This window comes from Stegodyphus dumicola, chromosome 3 (assembly GCF_044657685.1).
Source record: "Stegodyphus dumicola isolate Sdum_Otavi_A_Nest chromosome 3, ASM4465768v1".
In the NCBI taxonomy this organism is placed as follows: Eukaryota; Metazoa; Arthropoda; class Arachnida; order Araneae; family Eresidae; genus Stegodyphus; species Stegodyphus dumicola.
In genome coordinates, this window is record NC_140770.1 from 119,835,632 (window position 1) to 119,858,125 (window position 22,494).

Genomic DNA, 22,494 nt, shown 5'->3' on the forward strand with positions numbered 1-22,494 from the left:
TTCCCCATGCCACAAAGCGTTATTTCTCTTCTTGTTTTAAAGATTTTAGAAAAATCTTTGTCTAAATAATTCTGAGTTTCCGGCATGATTCATTTAATATGTTTGTCTCACAAACCATTCCACTCAAGAGAAGTTGCGTGTTTTAACTATCATGTACTTATACTTAATGCAAATGACTCATGACTGTAAATTCTTCAAAAATAATGTTCTGGATAATCATACTTTTTGTTTTTTTTAAAACTTTTTTGTAAATATTTAAATCATTAGCATATTTGATAAAAATATTTGTACTGCTATGTGGTATGTATACTTTGTGTACCTTTCTCTTGAAGTGCGATATTTCGTATTTGCTTATGATGAGCTGTCTTTAAACAGTATTTATTTATTAGATTCTTGTAAGTACTTTACTTACTCTTTATTTTTTATAGCTCAAATTCATTAGGATAATAGTTAGATGGTTAAAAAATATTTATAAAAACCACATAATTTAAAGAACAAGGAATGTATATACCACTTAGCAACAAATCACATGACCGAATAAAAGCGGTGGTGTCGCTCAGACGCAGAATATTTTCCAATACAAAATTTTAAATGATGTTCTTTCGTCAAACATTGAGTACAAAGTTGCCAACAATAAACTATATTTAACAGCAAACTGTGTTTTACAAAATGCATTATGTGGGGCGTTATGCAAATTATATCATGCATGATTTCTAGAAATTTTTGTTTCCCCCAAATATTTAAGAAACATATGGTAGCTCATCATGACTTTCTTAAGACCATTGAATTTTATTGATAAAAAATACTTATAGTCATTCATATTAAAAAGAATATTTTTTTAAAAGTAGACTGGTATTTTTTATTCAGAATCAAATCACTCTGTGGGTTCAATATAGTTCTTCTTTTCAAAATTCAGTCTCAGTAAATGTTACGTAGGAAAAACAAATTTAAGCCATTTTGAATCTATTTAATTTGAAACTTGCTGTTAAATGTCTGAGAACAACAATGTTGCCGGAAAACTACACTAAACTAAATCACATAATATTTGAAATTTAAAGACAGGTAATTCAACTTAAACTAAATTACATAAATCATCATCTTTGTAAAGTATTTTATATTACTTCAAAGTAAATGTAAGTCAATATCTTTACGCTGAAGTAAGATAATATCCTTCCTGGTGTTTTGGTTTAAATTCAAAAAAGATTGTTTTTCAATTAAATGTGAACATGCAATTCATTTTCAATTCAATAAGTGTAACCAATCCCTTAACATAAACTAACTGTGACAACAAGGCTTCCCTCTGGTGAGTAGCCAGAAAAGTAATTCAGTGAAAGCCAAGGCTTCCATTTCATAAGTTGTACCAGACTGTTGCTCTGTAATTTTTCTTAAAGTTAAATGTAATGTCCGTGTGTTACTTAAACCTGTTAATAAATATTTGTTACACTATACCCGACTCTTCTATGACCCTATCTAAAACGACCCCTTTACGAAGTGACGCCCAACGTTAATGTTTAGCTTTAAGAATTTTCCTTGGCTTTTGCTCATTTTCTTTTTCAGAAACAGTACTTGCAGCCAAACCCACTGGATCTAACTCCTAAAACTTTAGGAAAGGAGATACCTCGCCCGTCAGATATGATTTTTTTTTTTTTTTTTTTTGTTCCACTCCGATGGCCTATCAGCAACAAATAGTTGTCGTTAATGATATGATTTGTTTTGCATTTAAACACTAATGTTCTATAATGTGTTAACCCTTAATGTTGAAAAAGTGCAAATACTTAAATATGAAAACGTAAAAATACTTCACCGTGCTCTTAAAGTATATATGTATATCTTTTATGCATATGGTATCATTTTGAAGTGATTAAGAAATTCTTTAATTTTGTTTACACCTGAGTGCTCTAGAACTGCATAATCATAATATTCAGTTTTGTTTCGAAATAGTAAATGTGGTAAAACATAAGGTATAATATATTCAAAGCGAGGCAATTTAAGAGTAAACTCCTGTATTAGAAATTGTTATTATAATATGCTGAATGTATTCAATCTTATAAACGTAGTTTCGATTTGAGCTCAACATGACGAACCAGTAACTCAGTGACATGTTTATTACCCTATTGCCTCCATAACGGTTTTATTTATTGATATTTTTTTCTTCTATTTCCGCTTACATTGCTGAAAAATGTTTATATTTGAGGATTTAACGAAGCTCAAGATTCTTTCTGGTTGCATATTATTTTTTTATACTGATTGATATACTTTTCAGATGTGCGTAATTCTTTTAGTTTCATAAGTGTATTGCTATCCATGAATGTTTTATTCTGTCTTTTGAGAATAGAAGTAATTAACTGAAAAGGATTTCATTGGTGTTATTTAAACTGTGCTATTTCTACGCCCTGTAAAATGTTTTATTTTAAAGTAAGAGAGTTTTTTTTATATATTATTTTGACACTGTGTTACTTTTGATATAACTAACTTTAGTATAGTGCTATTCTATGGTATAATTACTAAAAGTCGTTTCTCGGTAAGATGACCTCATTACAACCTTCTAGTCGTCATGTCGTTTTTTTGCTAAAGGACGTAAACAAGATATGTGTGTTCTAACAAAGAACTTGGGGTGAATGTTACGGAACAAATGAGAATAGTTGATATTAAGGATGCCATTTTAACGAGTAAGGGATATAATGAAGAGTTCACTAAAGATCTATTATTTTAGCATTATTGCGGAACGTAAAGAAATAGAGGAACGCGAATTTAACGAAAGAAAACAGCGTGAGGAACGCGAATATAACGAAAGGAAAGAGATAGAAGAACGCAAGCACGAGTTTGAGAAACTGAAAATACAAGTAGCTAGTTCAGGTGCTAGTCATGATTCCGTACCTGCTTTGAAACTCACTGACACGGATATTCCTAAGTTACAATTACAAACTTTAATTTCTCACTTTAATCCAAAAAGTGATGACATGAGCCTTTTTGTCACTCTATTTGAAAGGCAACTAACAATTTTGAACATACCTCAAGGGAAATGGGTAGTGTATCTCTTAGGTTTGTTACCTAATGACGTTGCAAAATTGATTGCAAAGGAATCTGCTGGTGATGCACAAGATTATGACAACATTAAACAAATTCTCATAAAGCGTTTTAAATTGTATGCTGAAAAGTTTCGACAGTTATTTTCGCAACATCGCAAAAGTCCGTATAGTACATGGCGAGATTTTTACTTCGATTTGAAATTTCTTTGATGGCTGGATTGGAACTGAAAGTCAATACTTTTGAGAAGTTAAAGGATTTGACGATATCCGCTTAAACTGGCTGATAAATTAAATGTATATGAAGAAGCTAAAAACATCAGGAGTAGAAACGTCAATAATAACACTCCAAAGCCGTCTCAGCGTAGTGGTCCTAAAAATTATAAAAATAGCCCTCAACTTGTTAAAAACTCAGCTACAAGGAATTCTGGCATGAGAGAAGATCGACCAACTGTTAGTTGTTGTTATGGTTGTGGAAAATCAGGCGTCGTTAAAGCTAAGTGTCCAACCTGCTCTCCTTCTTTAAGTAAAGAATCAGCTGACTTCAAAGCAATAAACTTACATACAGTGTCTGTAGAGACACCTCACACGACTCTTTTAAGAGTAAAAATCAACGGATTTACGGGAATTGTCTGTGTGCTGATACTGGCGCTACTCACACTAAAGCCGGAGAAACATTATATAATCTCTTGAAAGAACAAGGATCAGAATTTAAGAATACTACTATGAAGGTCACTTTTGTGGACGGTATTCAAAGGAACGAAGAGGTCCACATGACCCAGGTAGACATTCACATTGAAGGAAGATCATTCCGCATAACTTTATTTGCGCTTTCCCTAGCAAAGGGTAACAGGACACTTTTAGGATCGGATTTTCTTAGAAGCGCTGGAATTGTTTTAGATCTACAAAAACATTGGTGGTTTTACCACGATAATCCGCAACAAAAGTTTAAGTTTATTGATGATGATTCTAAACCTAATGATCGAACCGAATGTACGTCGGAAGTTGACCCTATACTGTTAAGAGAATGTGAAGGACAACATCTATCGGCTCATCAAAGATCACAATTAACTATTGAGCCAATATTCAACTATCTTCCAACCAGGGGAAGAAGCAACACCTTTCATAGAGCATCGAATTAAAACTGGAAACCATCCCCCAGTAGCTGTACCACCATACAGAATGAACCCTGCTAAGAAAGAAATCTTAAAGCAAGAAACTAACAAGCTCTTATCCGAAGGAATAATTGAAGAATGCGAATCCCCTTATGCATCCCCAGTTGTTTTAATACCGAAACCTAATGGAACAGTACGCCTCTGCATAGATTACCGGAAATTGAAAGCGATTACCGTTCCAGATTCCTACCCACTTCCGAGAATGGACGACCTGTTACATGAGGCAAAACCTACTCCTTTCATGTCGACCCTTGATCTCCGTGCAGGTTATCACCAAGTGAAGGTTCATACTGATGATCAAGACGAGACAGCATTTGTGTGTCCCTTCGGAGCATTCATTTCTTACGAATGCCCTTTGGTCTTCGGAATGCCCCAGCAACATTTCAGAGATTGATAGACCGTTTTCGCAATGGACTTAAGAACATCCTAACCCTCACCTATCTGGACGACATAATCGTGTTGTCAGAATCATTCGAGAAACATCTTTCCGATCTCAAAGCTGTTTTCGAAAGGCTATTGCTCTTCAAACTGCACGCAAACAGAGAGAAATGCCACTTCTCTTCTTCTCGTGTGAAATATTTGGGATTTTGGATCACACAAAAAGGAATCGAAGTTGATCCAGAAAACTTTTCCTCTATCCAGAGAATTCCAACTCCCAAAAACGTCAAGGAACTCCAATCCTTCCTTCAAACGTGTTCTTGGTTTAGACGATATATACAAAACTTCGCAGAAATATCACGACATCTTAGTGATTTGACGAAGAAGAAAGTCCAGTGGGAATGGGGTTTCAACCAGCAAAAAGCGTTTGAATTAAAACTGGAAACTGAAAAACTGCCTCATAACACCTCCTGTGTTGAAGCAAACAAATGAACTCAACCATATAGTCTTTGAACAGATGCAAGCAATTATGCTCTTGGAGCGGTTTTACTTCAAGGGGAAGGGTCTGAAGAGCACTCTATCGAATATGCCAGCCGACTGCTTTCTCCGACTGAGCGAAACTATTCGACGAATGAACGAGATGCTCTTGCTGTAGTCTGGGCCCTGAAGAAATTTCGTGGTTACATAGAAGGATCAGAAGTAACTATAGCATCTGATCATCAACCTCTAAAATGGCTTTTCAACCTTAAGTCTCCAACCGGAAGACTTGCTAGATGGACGCTTGAAATTCAGTCTTTCAACCTGAAAGTACAATACATTAAGACACAATAACACGCCGAATAAATACTAATTCAGAAGTCAAACAACAAAAATCAGCGTTAATTTACAAAATTTTCACAGGACTAGTTTCGATGGTTTTAACGAACCATCATCTTCAGCTGCAAAACCGCAAATGGTTTGCATTTGCGGTTTTGCAGCTGAAGATGATGGTTCGTTAAAACCATCGAAACTAGTCCTGTGAAAATTTTGTAAATTAACGCTGATTTTTGTTGTTTGACTTCTGAATTAGTACAATACATTCCTGGAAAGGCAAACGTCATCGCTGACATGCTGTCCCGTCCAAGCGCCGAACATGAAGTTTCATCTTGCGAGATTTCAAATATATCTGTGGTGGACATGCCCACAAGAAGTCCAAAAGACATGCGTGAATCTCAACTTAAAGATGAAACCTTAAAAAAGATTATAGAAAGTTTGGAATCCACTCAGAGAATTGAAGAATGTGCCAACTGGACTGAACGGGGATTCTTAATGAATCAAGGTGTTCTCTACCGATATGTCCCTGACTCTGATTCAGAAGAGGCCCAGTTAGTAATTCCAGCTGCCGAGCGTGAATCAATCATGCGAAAGCATTATGATGACACAATGGCTGGGCATTATATAGAGGAAGGAACATTCCAACGAATTGCCAGACGCTATTATTGGACTGGGATGAAAAAGTACATATCCGACTATGTGAAACGCTGTCCTGAATGCAACCGCTACAAGGCTACCAATCAAAAGCCAGTTGGACTACTAAGAACTCCTGTCTTCTGAACGTTTTGAAATCATATCTATTGATTTGTTTGGACCCCTGCCAAAAACTGACACTGGAAAACAATGGATCTTCATTGTCGAAGACTGTGCTAAGCGATGGATTGAATTATTTCCTCTTGCTCAAGCTACAGCACGCGACTGCGCTATAACCCTCATCGAAGAAGTATTCATGCGGCATGGTATACCACGAAGAATCATCAGCGATAATGCACCCAGTTTATCAGTGCAGTCATGCAGCAAGTTTGCTGCACATTAAATATCAATCAAAACTTGATACCAGTTAACTTTCCTCAGTCAAATCCTGTCGAACGGAAAAATAGAGACTTAAAACCTCGTCTTGCAATCCTAATAGGAGATGCGCATGACAAATGGCCTTCCAAACTCCCAGTTATTCGCTTCGTATGAATGCGGCAGTCTGTGACACTACAGGCCATACACCAGCATTCCTAATGTTTGGAAAAGAGCTGAGGACTGTCGACGATGTTCACGATTTCAAAGCTGTGGTTGAAAATTATAACTTTGTTCCTGAAATCACCCCTTATCTTAAACGATTAGCAACTATTACAAAGGACATACGAGAGCGTATCGAAATAAAGCAAGATCAACGTAAAAAGCAATATAATAAAGGAAGGCGACAAGTGTTTTATTCACCAGGTGATAAGGTATGGGTCAATTTACATCCCGTTAGCAATGCAAAAAACAAAAAGACTTCAAAGTTTGTACCAAAGTGTGATGGTCCATGCTTGGTAATGACACAGAAATCACCTACTTCCTATGTTATTTCAAGCCTTCATAAACTATCAGAACCCTTAGGAACGTACCATACGTCTGCACTAACACCTTTCAAAGACTCGTCCACTTCTCCCATTCTTCCGCTCAAGGAAGAGAGGTAGACCGCCAAAAGTTACTTCTCGTTCCCGAAATAATCAAGAACTTGTGTTTCCGGACAGTGCTCCAAAGAGAAGACCCCTTGCCCAGGAAAAAAAAAAAAAAAAAAAAAAAAACTGAGACTAGAGACAATGTTACAAGAGCTCCCAAATCCTCCAGTTCTGTCTCCTTGCCGGGACGTCGGCGGAGCCAGAGGGGGAGTTTGTAACCAATCCCTTAACATAAACTATTGGACTAACTGTGGCAACAAGGCTGCCCTCTGGTGAGTAGCCAGAGAAGTACTTTAGTAAAAGCCAAGGCTCCCACTTGATAGGTTGTACCAGACTGTTGCTCTGTAATTTTTCTTAAAGTTAAATGTAATGTCCGTGTGTAACTTAAACCTGTTAATAAATATTTGTTACATTATACCGGACTCTCCTATGACCCTATCTAAAACGACCCCTTTACATAAGTAATATCTCTCTTTAAAATAATGCTGTATTCTGGGACTTCACTGAAAACACTTAAATATATTCCTAAACTCAAGAGATAGCACAAACTTCTTTCATTGAAATACAAATACATAACCCTCAAAACACCACGGAAGGGTAATTCACACAAGTAAAAATTCAATCAACATTTAAAATAAAATATGAAATCAGGTCGTATAATTCAAATGCACGTAAATAATAAATTCCACAACTACACCGCAATAAGTTACCCAGGTTCAATTTAGAAGAGCCATGTTTTCCCTAAAGATCATATGGGGGACATGATAGATCCTTAAAATAAACACAAGGAAAAATTAAAAATTAAACCACATTTATTAGTCAATGATTAACATATATTATAATAGCTGGTGAGACTATCCCTACATCCACATTTCAAGTCATTTCTATTAAAGCGAAATTCATCGAAAATAAAATGAATTGCCAATTTGAACATAACATATTAATGTACGATATTTGGTTTGATAGTCAAAAGATATTTGCTTTTCTTACTTAAATTTCAATTGGATTTTATTAACCCTTAAATCTCACATATTCAAATATTTCTGCAGCATACCAATACTTAGCGTACACGTTACAAATCATTTTCAATTACTCTAAGAAATTAAGAGTAACTGAATTATCCTTTTCACGCATAAATTTTAAAACCACCATTATTCTGTAATTAAAACTTAACACAATCCATTATTCTGTAATTAAATCTAATTAACACAATCCATTATTCTGTAATTAAAATTTGAAATACATTGTCGACCAATTAATTTCAGATAAAATAAAATGACCATAACTTGATAAAACAATAGCATTAGAAAATAGTAGAAAGAAAACTCAAATAAGGTCTCCATTACAAATGTCCCACTTGATAAGCCTCAGCAGAGTTAAATGTTTATTAATGTACATCAATCTCTGAAGATAACAATACAGTTGCATGTTGCACTGTCCAAATCAAATATTCTTTGCCATTTGTTCTCTTCTTAGCGAAATCTTATGTCCATTAGTTCAAAGAAAGGAATGCAGTTGCATGTTGTACTGTTCAAATTGAATATTCTTCACCCTTGTTCTTTTTTTAGCGACATGCTGAATCTTGCTTCAAAAGTATGTCTTAGTAAACGGGAATGCTGACAAAAAACCCGAAATTTTTCTGTAACTAGTATGACCTTTTCCAGGGAAATGAAAAGAGCTTATCTTGTCGGCTACGGGAACACTGTCACTCTTTAATTATTCTCAAACGGCTTTTCATACGTGACAGGCACGGCTGTGAAGAAACTCGACAATCAAATTCTTTTTCACCAGGAAACCTGAATTCGCAGACCGCGGTTGAAACCTTATTTCTCTATATCTACCCCCCCTTCTCTTCGTAATCTTCAATAAGGTAAAAAATTCGTTCCTGCTTCTCGTTCGACAGCTTTTAAAACCTAGGCATCTCTAAAATAAGGACTGCATCTAAGTCCAATCAACGAGAAAAGGGCAATAAGTTATAGCCAATTTTCCAAGAAAATTGTAGCCCCCTTTTAATTATGACGTACCCTGTTGTCAGGCAAAACTTCAAGGAATGTTTTTAACCGTATTTCAGTCACAGCTGTGACAACGGCAGTAATAAACAAACCAGAAAATTTTCCACTTCAGACGAAGCCGAAATTCTCTTCCCTCCCATGAACATGTGTACGGTTTCGAAAGTTAGCTCTTTGAAGGGCGTTGGTTACCTACAGTAACCACCTTTTCTACTGAACGTCTTACTCACTTGTGTGAGTGGTTTTCAAGACTGACCGTTTCTGAAGTTCCCTTCTAGCTCACTAGATGGCAATCAAGAAACATAAGCCAGTAGTTGATGCAGCAATTCGTTTTCAAGGAAAATAAGCATCAGCCATCGAAGACAATATCACGACGATATGCACTCTGCAGCATCAAGAAAGAGCCTGTAAGAATAGTGTGAGAATGCAGCACATGCAAAGTTGCACTCTGCTTGAAAAAGAAAAACTGTTTCCATGAGTACCATAGAGACTGATTTCTAGGAATGTGTTCTGTGGGTGGTGGTCATTGACACTAACCACCAGAAGTGGTCATTTGTTTTCACGCGTCTTTGACAAAATACGTTTAATTGTCGCAAATAATTTACTGTAACACCTGATACAGTAAATAACAAGAGTTTTGCTGAAAAAGTTTCTTTGAGAGGCCTTTTCCTACCCCTCAAAGAGTTAAGGGGCGGGAGCCTCTGTCCGCCGACCAGTGATCCAAGTGGGTAGTAACCTGAGAAAGAAAATCACCCTCTTTTTAGCTGCATAATCCTTTTCGCTAGCTCTTTAAGAAATGGAGCACATTCAATAAAAAATTTTGTTTAAATGGTAATATATTAAATACATTAAGAATTTGTACATAAATATTGAATTCATAAATTCATTATGCACTGTGAATTAACGCATTGCATATATGAAAGTGCGTTTTCACAACTTTTTATGAGAAATTCAAAATCATTTAACAGGCTCCTGTATGAGATTTCTTTCATTACCGCAAAACGTAATATATTTCATTTGGACATCTGAAAATAATTTCTTTTGCGCAGTTGTCTTTTCCACGTTAAGAATGTCCGGAAATAACTTGGTTCTAGATTGGATTGGATTACTTAAATTACAGCAAAGCACTCGAGGGCTGTCTGCCCAAGGGGAAGTATGCCCTTGTGGAGGACTTTTAAAGAAAACCGGTTTGTATTCATGTTACAAATTTGGAAATCCTCGAAAATTGCTTTGCAACCAGCTCTCTTGACAGGATATGAAGCCGAGTCGAAATACTAGTTTTCAATGATTCTACCGCTCGGCCGCTGATGCATTTAGTTCTAGACCATGGTTATCTGAAAAATATTTCATTTCTGCCCTGTTTGTTTCAATCAGTGCTATAGCAGCAACATGCGGCTGGACATTGTTCTGGATCAAAACAACTATTTCTTGAGCAAAAATTGAGAAAGGGCTTTTATTTTCCTCAATTCAAGCAAATCTGATTTTCAGAACCTTTGTATAATCGTCTGTGTTCGCAGTTTGTTTATAAGTTGATAGTGTTGACATCTGTAAGTGTACTGGATGAAATATGAGAACTTGCTTTATCGACCAAACTTGTTATTATTTAAACTTGCTTTATTGTTACTGTCTTTGAAGTATCTGTCGCTGAATATTGAAGCTGCTAAGTATTCCACCATATGCACTATCCTGTAACATTCCAATTGTTTCATTACTTCTTTTCCCGAATAAATATCCTCTAACACACAAATTCCAATCATATGTCTATTGTATTTTCATGCAACTGCCCTTCTCAGTCTTTCAAAGTGCCGCCATTTTCTGTGAGCAAATATTACAAACCGTATCTGTCTAAGTTCAGACACGCTGATGATCTTCGCGACCCATGAACAGACTTCTAATATCATAATACAAACATCTGTTAGAATAATATAGACGAATTCTTAAAACTTTTTATTCAAGCCTTGTAATATCATTTTTACTCAGTTTTGACGCTGATACTTGTTCGTGTTTGTTTGCATATAAAATTTATGCAGTTGTTATATTTATATAGACTGGTTATAACTCCACTCACCGATCGTTGTTATCGCACTCTCGTCGGAGCCTTTCATCTTCATTTAAATGGTGCCCCAGAAGGACCTGCAGGTACAGGAAAAACAGAGACAACTAAAGATTTAGCAAAAGCTTTAGCCGTTCAATGTGTGGTTTTTAATTGCTCGGATGGATTAGATTATATTGCCATGGGAAAGGTAATAGTTGTTTTAGTATAGTGTTATTTTTCTGTTAAAATCTACAGGCTCATGAATATAGTAAAGTTGCGTATATGAATTAAAGGAATGGATTATATCAACAGAAAAGAATGTATTTTCCATTACTACGTAAACTTAGTTTTTTATATACAATATTTGATTAAATATTTTTGGTTAATTTTTTATAATTTATTAGGTATTGTAAAATAAATATTATGTATAAAATGTTAATTAGTGTGTAAACGACTAAATTTTAATGACGAATTACCTTTCAGTATAAATGCATTAATGTATTTTACATTAAATGGCATTAATTAGCAAACCGCACTATAGACTACTAACCATGCTATAGACTCCACTGTATTTTTTCGCAGGCTCAAAATTAATGTACACTGCTCCCCCCCAAAAAAATGGGACAGTGCTATATCTCCCGTTCTACTGGGCTGATTGACAAAATTCAAACTGCGTTTTTCATGTCTCGAAAGCGCGACTTAGGATATATATTAGATTTATATATAGCACTATTCTAACATAGGTATTTTGACACAAAATCGGACTTTTTCTGAAATAACATATGAATATTTTTCCATATTTTGATTCTACGACTCAAATTATGCCGGAATACCAAGTTTTGTACAAATCGTACGAGTAGTTTTTAAAATATTAACTCTCAAAATTTTAGCTCCTCAATGTTAATTGAATTTGGTAAATATTTGTTTAATATCTCTTTTTTTATTAAACTTTTATTATTTTTCCTTTCACATTTCGAAATTTAGGTTCATTCCAAATAAAATTTACCCATTTTTTGTGCTTTATTTTTTAAATTTCTATTTTTAAATAATTTTTGAAAATTTTTTCAAAACATTTTGAGTTATAACCTATAAAATTTTTACCATCATCTTAAAGTAGGTGTATTTTTAAGCATATCTGCAAAAAATTAGACTTTTTTATTCAAAATTTTCTCAGATATACATGAATTTACATATTTTCGCGTTTTGAAATTTAGCATCTTTTTTTTGAGTGATAATAACGCCAAATATGGTCTATGGCTTTTTGTTACAGTTAATTGCCACAGCTATTTTTAACCTTAAATTTCAAGTAAAATTTTACGGAGAATTAATTATATGAAATTTTTTCCCTCAATGATGCGTAATAAATATTTATTAATACTATATGAAAAGCTATTTTTTTTAATTTTAGATTATATTATTCAAATTTTTAACTATTTTTTTAAATTTCTCTCTATCTTTCTTTTTTGAAAAAATAAGAGTAAATTTTTGTAAGAGTAAATTTTTACCTTCGGCGTTTTATCGTCTGCTTCTGTACTTCGTTTAAATCGAATTGTCTAAAACTGAGAATTTTCGTTTGATGTTTTATTTGAATTTTATGAAAATATTTTATGACACTAACTGCATAATTTATTTCTAAAGAAACTGTTGCTTATGAAGTGGCTGAAAGAGCGGCTGATACTATCATCCATATTTTTAAAGCACAGTATATTTTTATAGAAACATAAGATTTAGAATAATAATTTTTATAAAAGTCAAATTATGATATAAACATACAACCCTCTAGAGACTGAAATCAAGTAAGAATAATTATATAAACGACACCCAACATTTTGGATTCAATTAACAACGATGATACGATGTTCATTAAATGAATTCAAGAAGTTTTAAAACATAAAAAATCAACTCATTTTTTATCCTAAAATGTATTTTTGTGCGTAGCGTATTTTCATTATATCCTTAAAATTCTAATTTAAAATGTAATTGTCAAGAACTGAATCCTAATCATCCGTAATATAATAAGTAATTATTACGGTTATTAATAAATCCTTCTTATAAAGTAATTGCAAATATTTCAAAAAACTTTCTGTCTGAATGCAAATATTTTTCTATGCAAATATTTTTAATTTTATATTAATGTAGATTGCTTACAATATTATTTATTTGCACTTCAATTCTTACCGTCAGCTTTAGTAGAAGTTACAAATCAATTATATTTAATTAAGGATTGGATTATTTAATTATGGCAAAGCAAATGAGGGCTGTCTGCCTAAAGGGAGGGATGCCTGGACTAAAGGAAGATGGCTCGCATACAGGACTAAAGGAAGACTAAATAATGGAGGACTAAAGGAAGCTGGCTCGCATACACGTTACACATGGGGAAAACCACGAAAACGCCCATGCGGCCAGCCCGTTCGCGGGATTCGAACCTCGGAACAACTACCAGTGTTCAGCGTCTTTACCGCACGGGCCGCTGGTGGGCTATTTAAGTAAGGAATGACCATCTAAGTTTAGAAACAGCTACCGTATCAGCAATTCAATTACTGGCGCCGTATCTTTCATGTTACTCCCGATTGGCAAGCTACATGATTTTAAATGAGTATTCGGGTTTTGCTAGTAACTTCACTTGGAAATCGCGCTTAAACTAGGTTAATTGGTTATCTGAAAATAGAAAGAGCTATTTGATTAAGATTCTTTCATAGAAAACCTTTGTAAAGAGTACCCAGAAAACTACGAAAACCAACCATGCAGGCTTGGTTAGACTTCGCAACAAACAATTAGTATTTAACAATCTTCAAATGCTAGGCAACTGGTGAGGCTCCAATTAAATCTCCAATTGAATATTTTATTTGTAAATATTTAAAATATTGTTAGTCTTAGACACAAAAAGCAGACTTTAAGTTTTGTTAGTTCGTTAGTATACTACCAAGACGTAGTGCAAATGAATATTCAATTTCTTTTGCAATAATTATATTCACTTAATATTCTTTGGAATATGAGCTAAAAGAAGGAACGTTCTCGGAAGATTAAAGAAATGTTTAAATCCAGTGATATTAGGTTTGTCTTACAAGCTCAGGATCAAAACGATTCTGCAATTGCCCGAGTAGTTGACTTGTAAATGGCTGTGAATTAAGGAGATGACGTTTAATCTTACGTTTTCTGTTAGAAAACGTATTCCAAATCTTTTGCATTGCATGACAATGCATCTTTTCATTATTCAATAACCAGTCGGAGAACCGCTTGTGTCCGAAAATAAGTATGTGTACTTAATCGTCCTGCATGTTCTTCAAGTTTGTCTTCTTGTGATTTTTTTTCTTTCCCAAAAACTAAAGTTGCCTCTCAAAGGAAAGATTTTGACATTGAAGAGACAAAAGGAGTATAACATCTACTTTTAGAGGCATGTCAAAAACAGATCTCTACAAGGCCTTCTCTTCCATTGCATGTTGTGCAGTCAGATAAAAAGTTGCATCAGCGTAAATTCTATAGTCTATTTTTATTACACTCTGATTACTTTATTAACATACAGTGAATATATACTAAATCTTTTACTTCAGCTTAAGTAATTCGGAATTTTTGACGGAATTGTTGTCGGAACTAGGACTTAGAAGATACGTCAAATTAAATATTTCGATAACCCAATAAATTCAAGGTCGAAGTTTCAATATTTTATTTTCGGAGGGAGGGAAAATGTTTTCAATTTTGGTCCATTATACTAAGTATATTTGCTTCGGTTCTTTATTTTTTGATAAAAGCGAAAAATTTACGCATGGTATACATATAACGCATAGCTTCAAATTAAAATTTAATAATATACAGAGTGGTTATAATTAAAGTTCCACATTGAAACGGTCATAAAAGGAAAACTACTGGATCAAATGTTATCAAACTTGGTAATCGTGTAAAGGAGATCATGGGAATTTATTTTTCGCGAAACAAGGGAAGTTCGAAACCTTACCACCAGGGGGGAAATGGCGCTGTATGCAATATTGTTAAACGAAATATGGGTCGGAATCTAACTTAACCTTTTGTTACACGGGTTCAATGAGTTGTATACACTTAAGAAACTTAAGTAAATAAGAAAGTAGGCAAATTACCATTTGAAGGCGTTAAATTCGATAAAAGTCGAGTGCGCCATCCGTGTCAGTGAGAAATTCGTCTGTGAAAACCACGAATTAGCGATTAGAAAATGTGAGATCTGAAATCACTCGCACAAGTGCGTACAATCTGGAAATCGTTTTCTTACAGATCGGTAATTTGTAATTTTTGAAGCCTGAATTCGGCACTAAAACATGAAGATACTGATTCAAAACGCTTTTAATCGATTTGGGCCAAAGAAATCCCTCATGTTATCTATCTAGTTCCATTGCATTTTCCTACTGCATTCGATTGCATAGCAGTCATTCCACACCGTTTAGTGTTGAATGACAGTTAGTTTTATAACTGAACCATTTTTCTCTGAAGAGCAGTCGACAGCTGGACCACTGTGATTGCAGCTCACTTAGAATCAATGTTAAAATGTTTCGCGATACATGAACTGCAGTAACGTGGCATTTTAGATACAGCGACTTTTATGCACGGCTGGGCCCCACCTCACATGTGTCGCACAGTTACTAAGCAACATTTCACGAATGAACGTCTTATAGGCCGACACTTCCCACCAGAACTCAACCTCTGTGACTTTTGGCTATGGGGTTATCTCAAAAGCACTGTTTATGGTGATAATCTAAACAATTTTGCAGAAATGAAAAATGTGATACACTGACATGTCTGTAACATTCCTCCTGATATGCTAAGAGCTGCTGTTGAGAATGCAATAACAGGATTTAACTTGCTTTCGGAAAATGCTGGACGCTACATTGAACATGCTTTGTAACACGTTTCGGAAACTACTAAACACATTGTAAACAGATGTTTCTACTTCTTATTTCATTTAACAATATTGTATACAGCGCCCATTTTCCCCTGGTGGGGAGTTTTTGAACTCTTTTTTTCCTCGGAAAACAAATTCCCATAACCTCCTTTACACGATTTCCAAGTTTGATAAAATTTGGTCCGGTAGTTTTCCTTTTATGGCCATTTCAAATTGGAACTTTAATTATAACCACCATGTAAATTAAACTTTAAAAGTTTGACGGTTTGGTTCAAGTCCGAGCTTTAAAAATATATACATAAATATAATCTTTTATATTAATCCTCTTAGAAAGAATGTTTTAAGAAGCTAACTTTTCTCTTGCGTTATAAATTGTATAAAAAAACATGATCTTTAATATGATTTAGATTGTTTCAGCCGATATAAGAATCGGGTTACTCGGTGGTACAGAATAAACCCTGCTGGACTGTTTTATTTCTTTGTCATTTAGCAAAAATCTTTTAATTAAAATATTTATCCTTTGGACTTCGCTTTAAACTTTATTTATACTTAAAATGACTAGAAAATGAAAAGCTATCTTCAGCTGCAACGCAATTCATGTAATTGATATTTTAAAAAATTGACAAGAATGCAAAATTTATGGAAGTCTAGCAATCGAAAAATCTTAATTTTCTTGTGTGAGCATTGAAACTAACTGTAGAAGGAAAGAAGAAAATTAGGGAGAATAGTAAGCAAAAATTTGCAGGGAAATTTGGCTGTCAGACATACCAAAATGTTTCGAAAAGTTGGACGCTTTTGAATGTACATTCAGGATACTTCAAAGAATTTAGGTATTCAAAGAGAAAATACTTGGAAGTGTACACCAGCAAATACCATCAATTGAGCTTGTGTTAACAGAAAAGACAAAAACGATATCATTGCAGATTAAAGTGAAGAGCGACTGGTTTTAGACTATATGGTTGTATTAATTTAAATTACGTTATAGAACATCATATCGTATCATAAAAGGAGAATCCCATGATTTTCTCAGTCGAATTATTTGAAGATTCAGGAGTTTATCTAGTGATGTACGTGGATGTCACCTAAAGATGTTTTTTTTTTCCTCCTGATAAAACAGCGGTCGAGCGGTAAAGTCGTTGAACACTGGTAGTTCGGTCCGAGGTTCGAATCTCGCGAACGGGCTGGCTGCATGGGCGTGTTCGTGGTTTTTCCCATGTGTAACGTGTATGCGAGCCAGCTTCCATTAGAAAGTTCTGCCCTTAGGCAGATAGCCCTAGTGTGCATTGTCATAATTAAATAAACCAAAACCTCTTGATGAAACCAGTCTTTCCTTTCATCTCATACCTTCAAAATGTTTAGCCTCTAAAGACTGATAAAGGCTCTGACCAAATACTTCGTGAAGAACTTTCTAAGGGAAACCAGCTGGCATACACGGTACACATGAGAAAATCCACGAAAACGCCCATGCAACCAGCCCGTTTAGCAGGATTCGAACCCCGGAGTAAACTACCAGTGTTCAGCGACTTTACTGCTCGGCCGTTTTGGGGTCTTTATGAAATGGAAGGCGATCACTTTATTTAAAATGATTGTCAGAAATATCAAGATATTTCGAAAAGTTGGGGCTTTTTAATGTACTTGCAGAAAGAATGATTAAAGAAAAAGACCAAGAATAAAGTAGAATGCCTGAAGAAAAAGAGAAGAAAAAATGCATTTTTGCGTAAAATTTAGTATTTTTTTTAAATTTAAAACCTTTTAATCTTATGATATTTGATTCTTGCGATTTCAAAAATAAAATATTTGACAAAAATAAAATATGAATAACATTTTAAGAAATCAAATGTAGGATAAAATTGTGTAAAGCAATGGGCACAATGATAAAACTGTTTAAAGCAAGTCATCCTAAGTTAGAATGTCGGTTATACATCTCTCTTATTTATATATATCTTTTCTGAACGGAACGTTGAAAGGCGTGTGAACTGTGCTTTACTGTATTTTCTCTTTTAATATATGCAGTTTTTAAACGCATCGTAGTCTGGTTTACAAAGTATTCTTCCGAAAGAAAAGCAATTCAAATAAATAAAATCAAATTCTGAAAAATTTATAATTATAAATATATTTAAAATGCTCGGTTCGAAGGAATAAATAGAAAATTTTAAAACAGTTATCTGAAGAGACAATGCAACACAAACAATTAAAAATAAAAGTATAAAAATTTAAAAATTACCTAAAATAATAACTATGACAAAAATATATATAAAGAAAACTATTTGAAATAAAACAAACGCTGCACCTTTATTCACGCAGTTCGAATAGGTAAATAGAAAATTTTAAAACAGTTATTCCAAAAAAAAAAAAAAAAAAAAAAAAAACGTGGAACTTAAACAATTAAATGAAAATCGTAAAAGAAAAAAATTACTTAAAATAAAAGTTATAATTAAAAATATAATATAAAAAATATTATTTGGAAAAAAAGGAACGATGGTGACTTTTTTTTTCCTCTCACGGGAAAGAAATTAGGTTGCCATATATTAAAAAGTTCGCCAAGTGAACTATTCTTGGCGCAATCTGAAAAAAAAGTGCCAACGTAAATTTGTGAATTTCTCCGTAAATTTTGCTCCAAATTTTACAAAATTTCATATTTAGGCGTAATTTGAGTTGAAGAATCGAAATATGTAAAAAAATTGGTAAGTTATTTCAGAAAAAGTCCGATTTTGTGTCAAAATACCTATATTAGAATAGTGCTAGATATAAATATAATATATATCCTAAGTCGCGCTTTCGAGACATGAAGAACGCAATTTGAACTTTGTCAATCGGCCCAGTAGAACGGGAGATATAAAACTGTCCCCCCCCTTTTTTTTTTTTTTTTTTTTTTTAGCAGTGTACAATGCTATGGTTAAAAACTTATACTATGTAGATATTAGTAAGATGCTTGAATCATCTGTAAAATGCCACTTAATTATAGGCTGGAAACTAAATGATTAATTAATAATATCAGTAAATCAGTAACTTCTAGTATTTATTGTTTTTTTTATAAATTTATAAAACTCTGATAGTTTGTATGCTTATATTATTTCACACTACTATATTTTAATCAAAAATATATTGACTTATTTAATTTATTTTCATTATTACTAAATTTCTGAACAGGGTGTTAAAGGTAACAATTATATGATGTGTTTATTGCGCTGCAATGTCATGAAATTAATACCTAAAATGCTAATATTGATTATAATACTATTATATTAATTGTAACATTAAGTATGCTATTTTAACATATGTATAATAAACTCAGAATTTTTAACAAAACCTTTCTGCTTATAGTTTTTTAAAGGGCTTGCTTCTTCTGGAGCCTGGGCATGCTTTGATGAATTTAACCGTATCGAGCTAGAAGTGCTTTCAGTGGTTGCTCAGCAGGTATGCTACCTGATAAATTTCATTTTAACATTAGGATTATATTTCGCATGACACTTATAAACATATATTTCATATCATTAATTTAGCTAATGGATACAATATTGAATTCCCTTTCAAGAACATTGTACATGGAAAGCAAAAATAATCTGCAACAAGTTTCTAAATTAATTTTACATACATCTGTGAATTAATTATTGTGCATTGAAATGTATATGCGAAAATATGTATGATATCACATTGTTCATTTAAATGAATCAATACCATGAAACGCAAACGTTTAATAGGGAATCTCTACATATAATAAAAGAAAGAGTCTGTTTGTGTGTGTGTGTGTGTGTCTTTCGTTCGCGCTTTGCACGTAAGCTAATAGACCCACGGCTACAAAATTTGGTACATAGGTGAATCTAGACTAGAGCCAGTGCACCTCGAAGCGATTTTTTCAAAATTCGAATTATAATTTTTTTTTAATGTTTTGTGACGAAATCGCGTCATTTTGAGACATAATGGACTATAGGAAAGCGAGATTTTACTCTACACACTCCATTTTCACATCCTCATGAAACGTAGGCACTTAGCTGTTTTACGAACTTAAAATAAATTTCCTGTTTCAATAAATCGATCAAATACGAATTTATTTAACAAAGGGAGCTTAACACCTTTTCAAAGGGATTTTTTCTAAAAAAGTTTATTTTTAAATATGTACAGTTTATTTTTCTTTGATTTTTGGACACGTTAAACTTTCATCCTTGCGACTGCTTTTACAAAAAGAATTCGTGAAAAATGATAATATTTTGTATTCTTTAAAATTTTTTTAAATGAAGCTTCCGAGTACACTTCTCACATCTCACATCTTTAAAAATGTGATTTTGGCAACAATTTTCCTTTCTTATTGTTGTTGATAGATTTTTGATGAAATCGCATCATTTTGAATAGTTTTATTCTTTTAGAAATATGGGTTTGGCAACAACTTTTCCTCGTATTTCTTATGTCACTGTTTTTAAGAGATTGGCATAATTCATTGTCATTTTCCTTTCCTTGTACGAAGTAAAAAGGAAGTATTGTAATCCCGAAAAGTTTCAGGCAGCATATTTCAACGAAAATATCCATTTTGACCACTATCGAATGCAATTTAACGATGTTTTTGCGGGATATCTGTACGTAAGGACAGAATAAAAGATTCTTTTCCTCCAAAAAAATTATAAAACTGCATTAAAATGAATTCTGAAGAGAATTTTTTGTGGCGTCTGTACGAACGTACGTACGTACGTATCTCGCATAACTCAAAAACGAATAGCCTCAGAATGTTGAAATTTTGTATATAGGGACTGCTATAACATGTAGATGTGCACCTCGTATTTTGGTTGCAATCGGCCGCACAAAACGTATATAAATATATTTATAAATATATCCACTCTGTTACCCGGCTTATTGACCTCAGTTTCTTTACTCTTATATGTTTGTAAATTGTACATTTTTTTCTTAAAAAATGATTGAATTATGTTGTTGTTATTTTCCGGTTAAGGTTTTTATGCCTTTCGTAATTCTGGAAGCAATATTTGTACAATTATCAACAATTTAAAAGTTGTTTAAGTGCCGCTAAGCCGTTTTTTATGGCGGCCATTGATTGTTTACATTTGAAACAGCAGACTAGTGGATTTGTTGCCAATGTAGAGAAACTTAGCTTCGCAACAACAAAGATAACGCCTTCATTTATTATTGCCAATTAAATCATGCCTAATCCTTTCTGGAATTTTTTTCGAGGAAATGAGTGTTTAAGATTTACTTCGTAATTTTTAACATAGATATTTTGAGTTTTTATGTATTTTTCCCTTCTCGCGAAAAGAGAACTGAATTAATTGAATGAGAAATACTCAATCGTCTGTGAAAAACTGTTTCTTTTTGTTTTGTTTGCTTAAATTCTTTTATACATCGTTCTAGCTTTATTATAGTATTTGAAGAGAACATGTTTAAATGATATAAATTTTGTGCATTATGAGTTATAATATGAACGAAATATAATACTGTTAAGTGAATCTAGCGCCAGAGTGTCGCTACAAATACTAGAGTAACAAATACTAGTGGTAAACAAATACTAGAGTGAATTTTAAAGAATGCATTTATTCTATTGTGGTTTATGCGCTGTCGGCGAAATAGATTTAATTCAATTCAATAAGTTTAAATGAAATGCAAGAAAAAATGCGTATAATTTAATATTCCGTACAAGGAAGTCATGTGGGGTACACATCAGATTTTTTTATATTATAATACATTTTAAATTTGGGCCCCCTTGAGGAAAAACTCTAACCCAATTTTTGCAATGCATATGTATATTAATGTGTTTTTTAAATTTTGGAATCAATTCTGCCAAAACAGGTGATTCCTCAGTTCATATTGAGAAACTTTCAGTTTTTCATATTCTTCTGATCAGAGAAAAGAGAAGTCGAATGTTTCAATTATTTTTCAGTACTTTAAACAAGGGGTTCCCAACGGGGTCATATGGAGCCTCTGGGAGTCGATGAAATTTCAAAGGGTTATGTGATGATCAATAGGTGGATTGGGGGGTCGCTAGTCGATTATGCACCAGCAACTCATCGACACAATCAATATTCCATAGGCTACAAAAAATGGTATAAAACTGATAATTAATTTTTTTAATATAAAACTTTATCATACAAATTAAGTCTTTTTCAAAACATAAAGGTACCTTAAATTTTAGAATTTAAACTTCATTCGAGGAAAATTTCGCAAAATTAGTGCTATTACCGGACTGACATTATTGAATTTTTCTCTCTTCTTACCCAGTGGAAGCAGGCTTGAGTCAAGTTAGTAACTTAGTATTTATAACAAGAAGCAAATTGAATATTTCTGAACGAAGTGATTTTTGAATTAAGTTAAGCAATTTTATGCCCCGTATTAAAAAATTATTTCAATGTATTAAGCACAGCCGTGGTAATAATTAAAAATCGAACTTCTGGCCAATTGTATAACTTTGTGCCTGATAACTTGTTTATATTTGTAAAACTAAAAATAATAAGAATGCAAATAATAATAAAGCATAAATCTAATATACGACTCTTTAAAACTTTTATTTATATTCTTAGTCTAATGTTACCTTT

The 22,494-nt window shown here is 33.4% G+C and overlaps 1 protein-coding gene across 1 annotated transcript in view; it reads left to right on the plus strand.

Annotated features, from left to right (window-relative positions):
* LOC118183862 (dynein axonemal heavy chain 7-like) overlaps positions 1-22,494 on the plus strand; it is a 368,025-nt gene that overhangs the window by 109,773 nt on the left and 235,758 nt on the right. The window contains exons 26-27 of the mRNA XM_085812440.1: positions 11,107-11,302; positions 19,286-19,378. Coding sequence (XP_085668566.1) covers positions 11,107-11,302; positions 19,286-19,378 — 289 coding nt within the window. The remainder of the gene's footprint in view (positions 1-11,106; positions 11,303-19,285; positions 19,379-22,494) is intronic.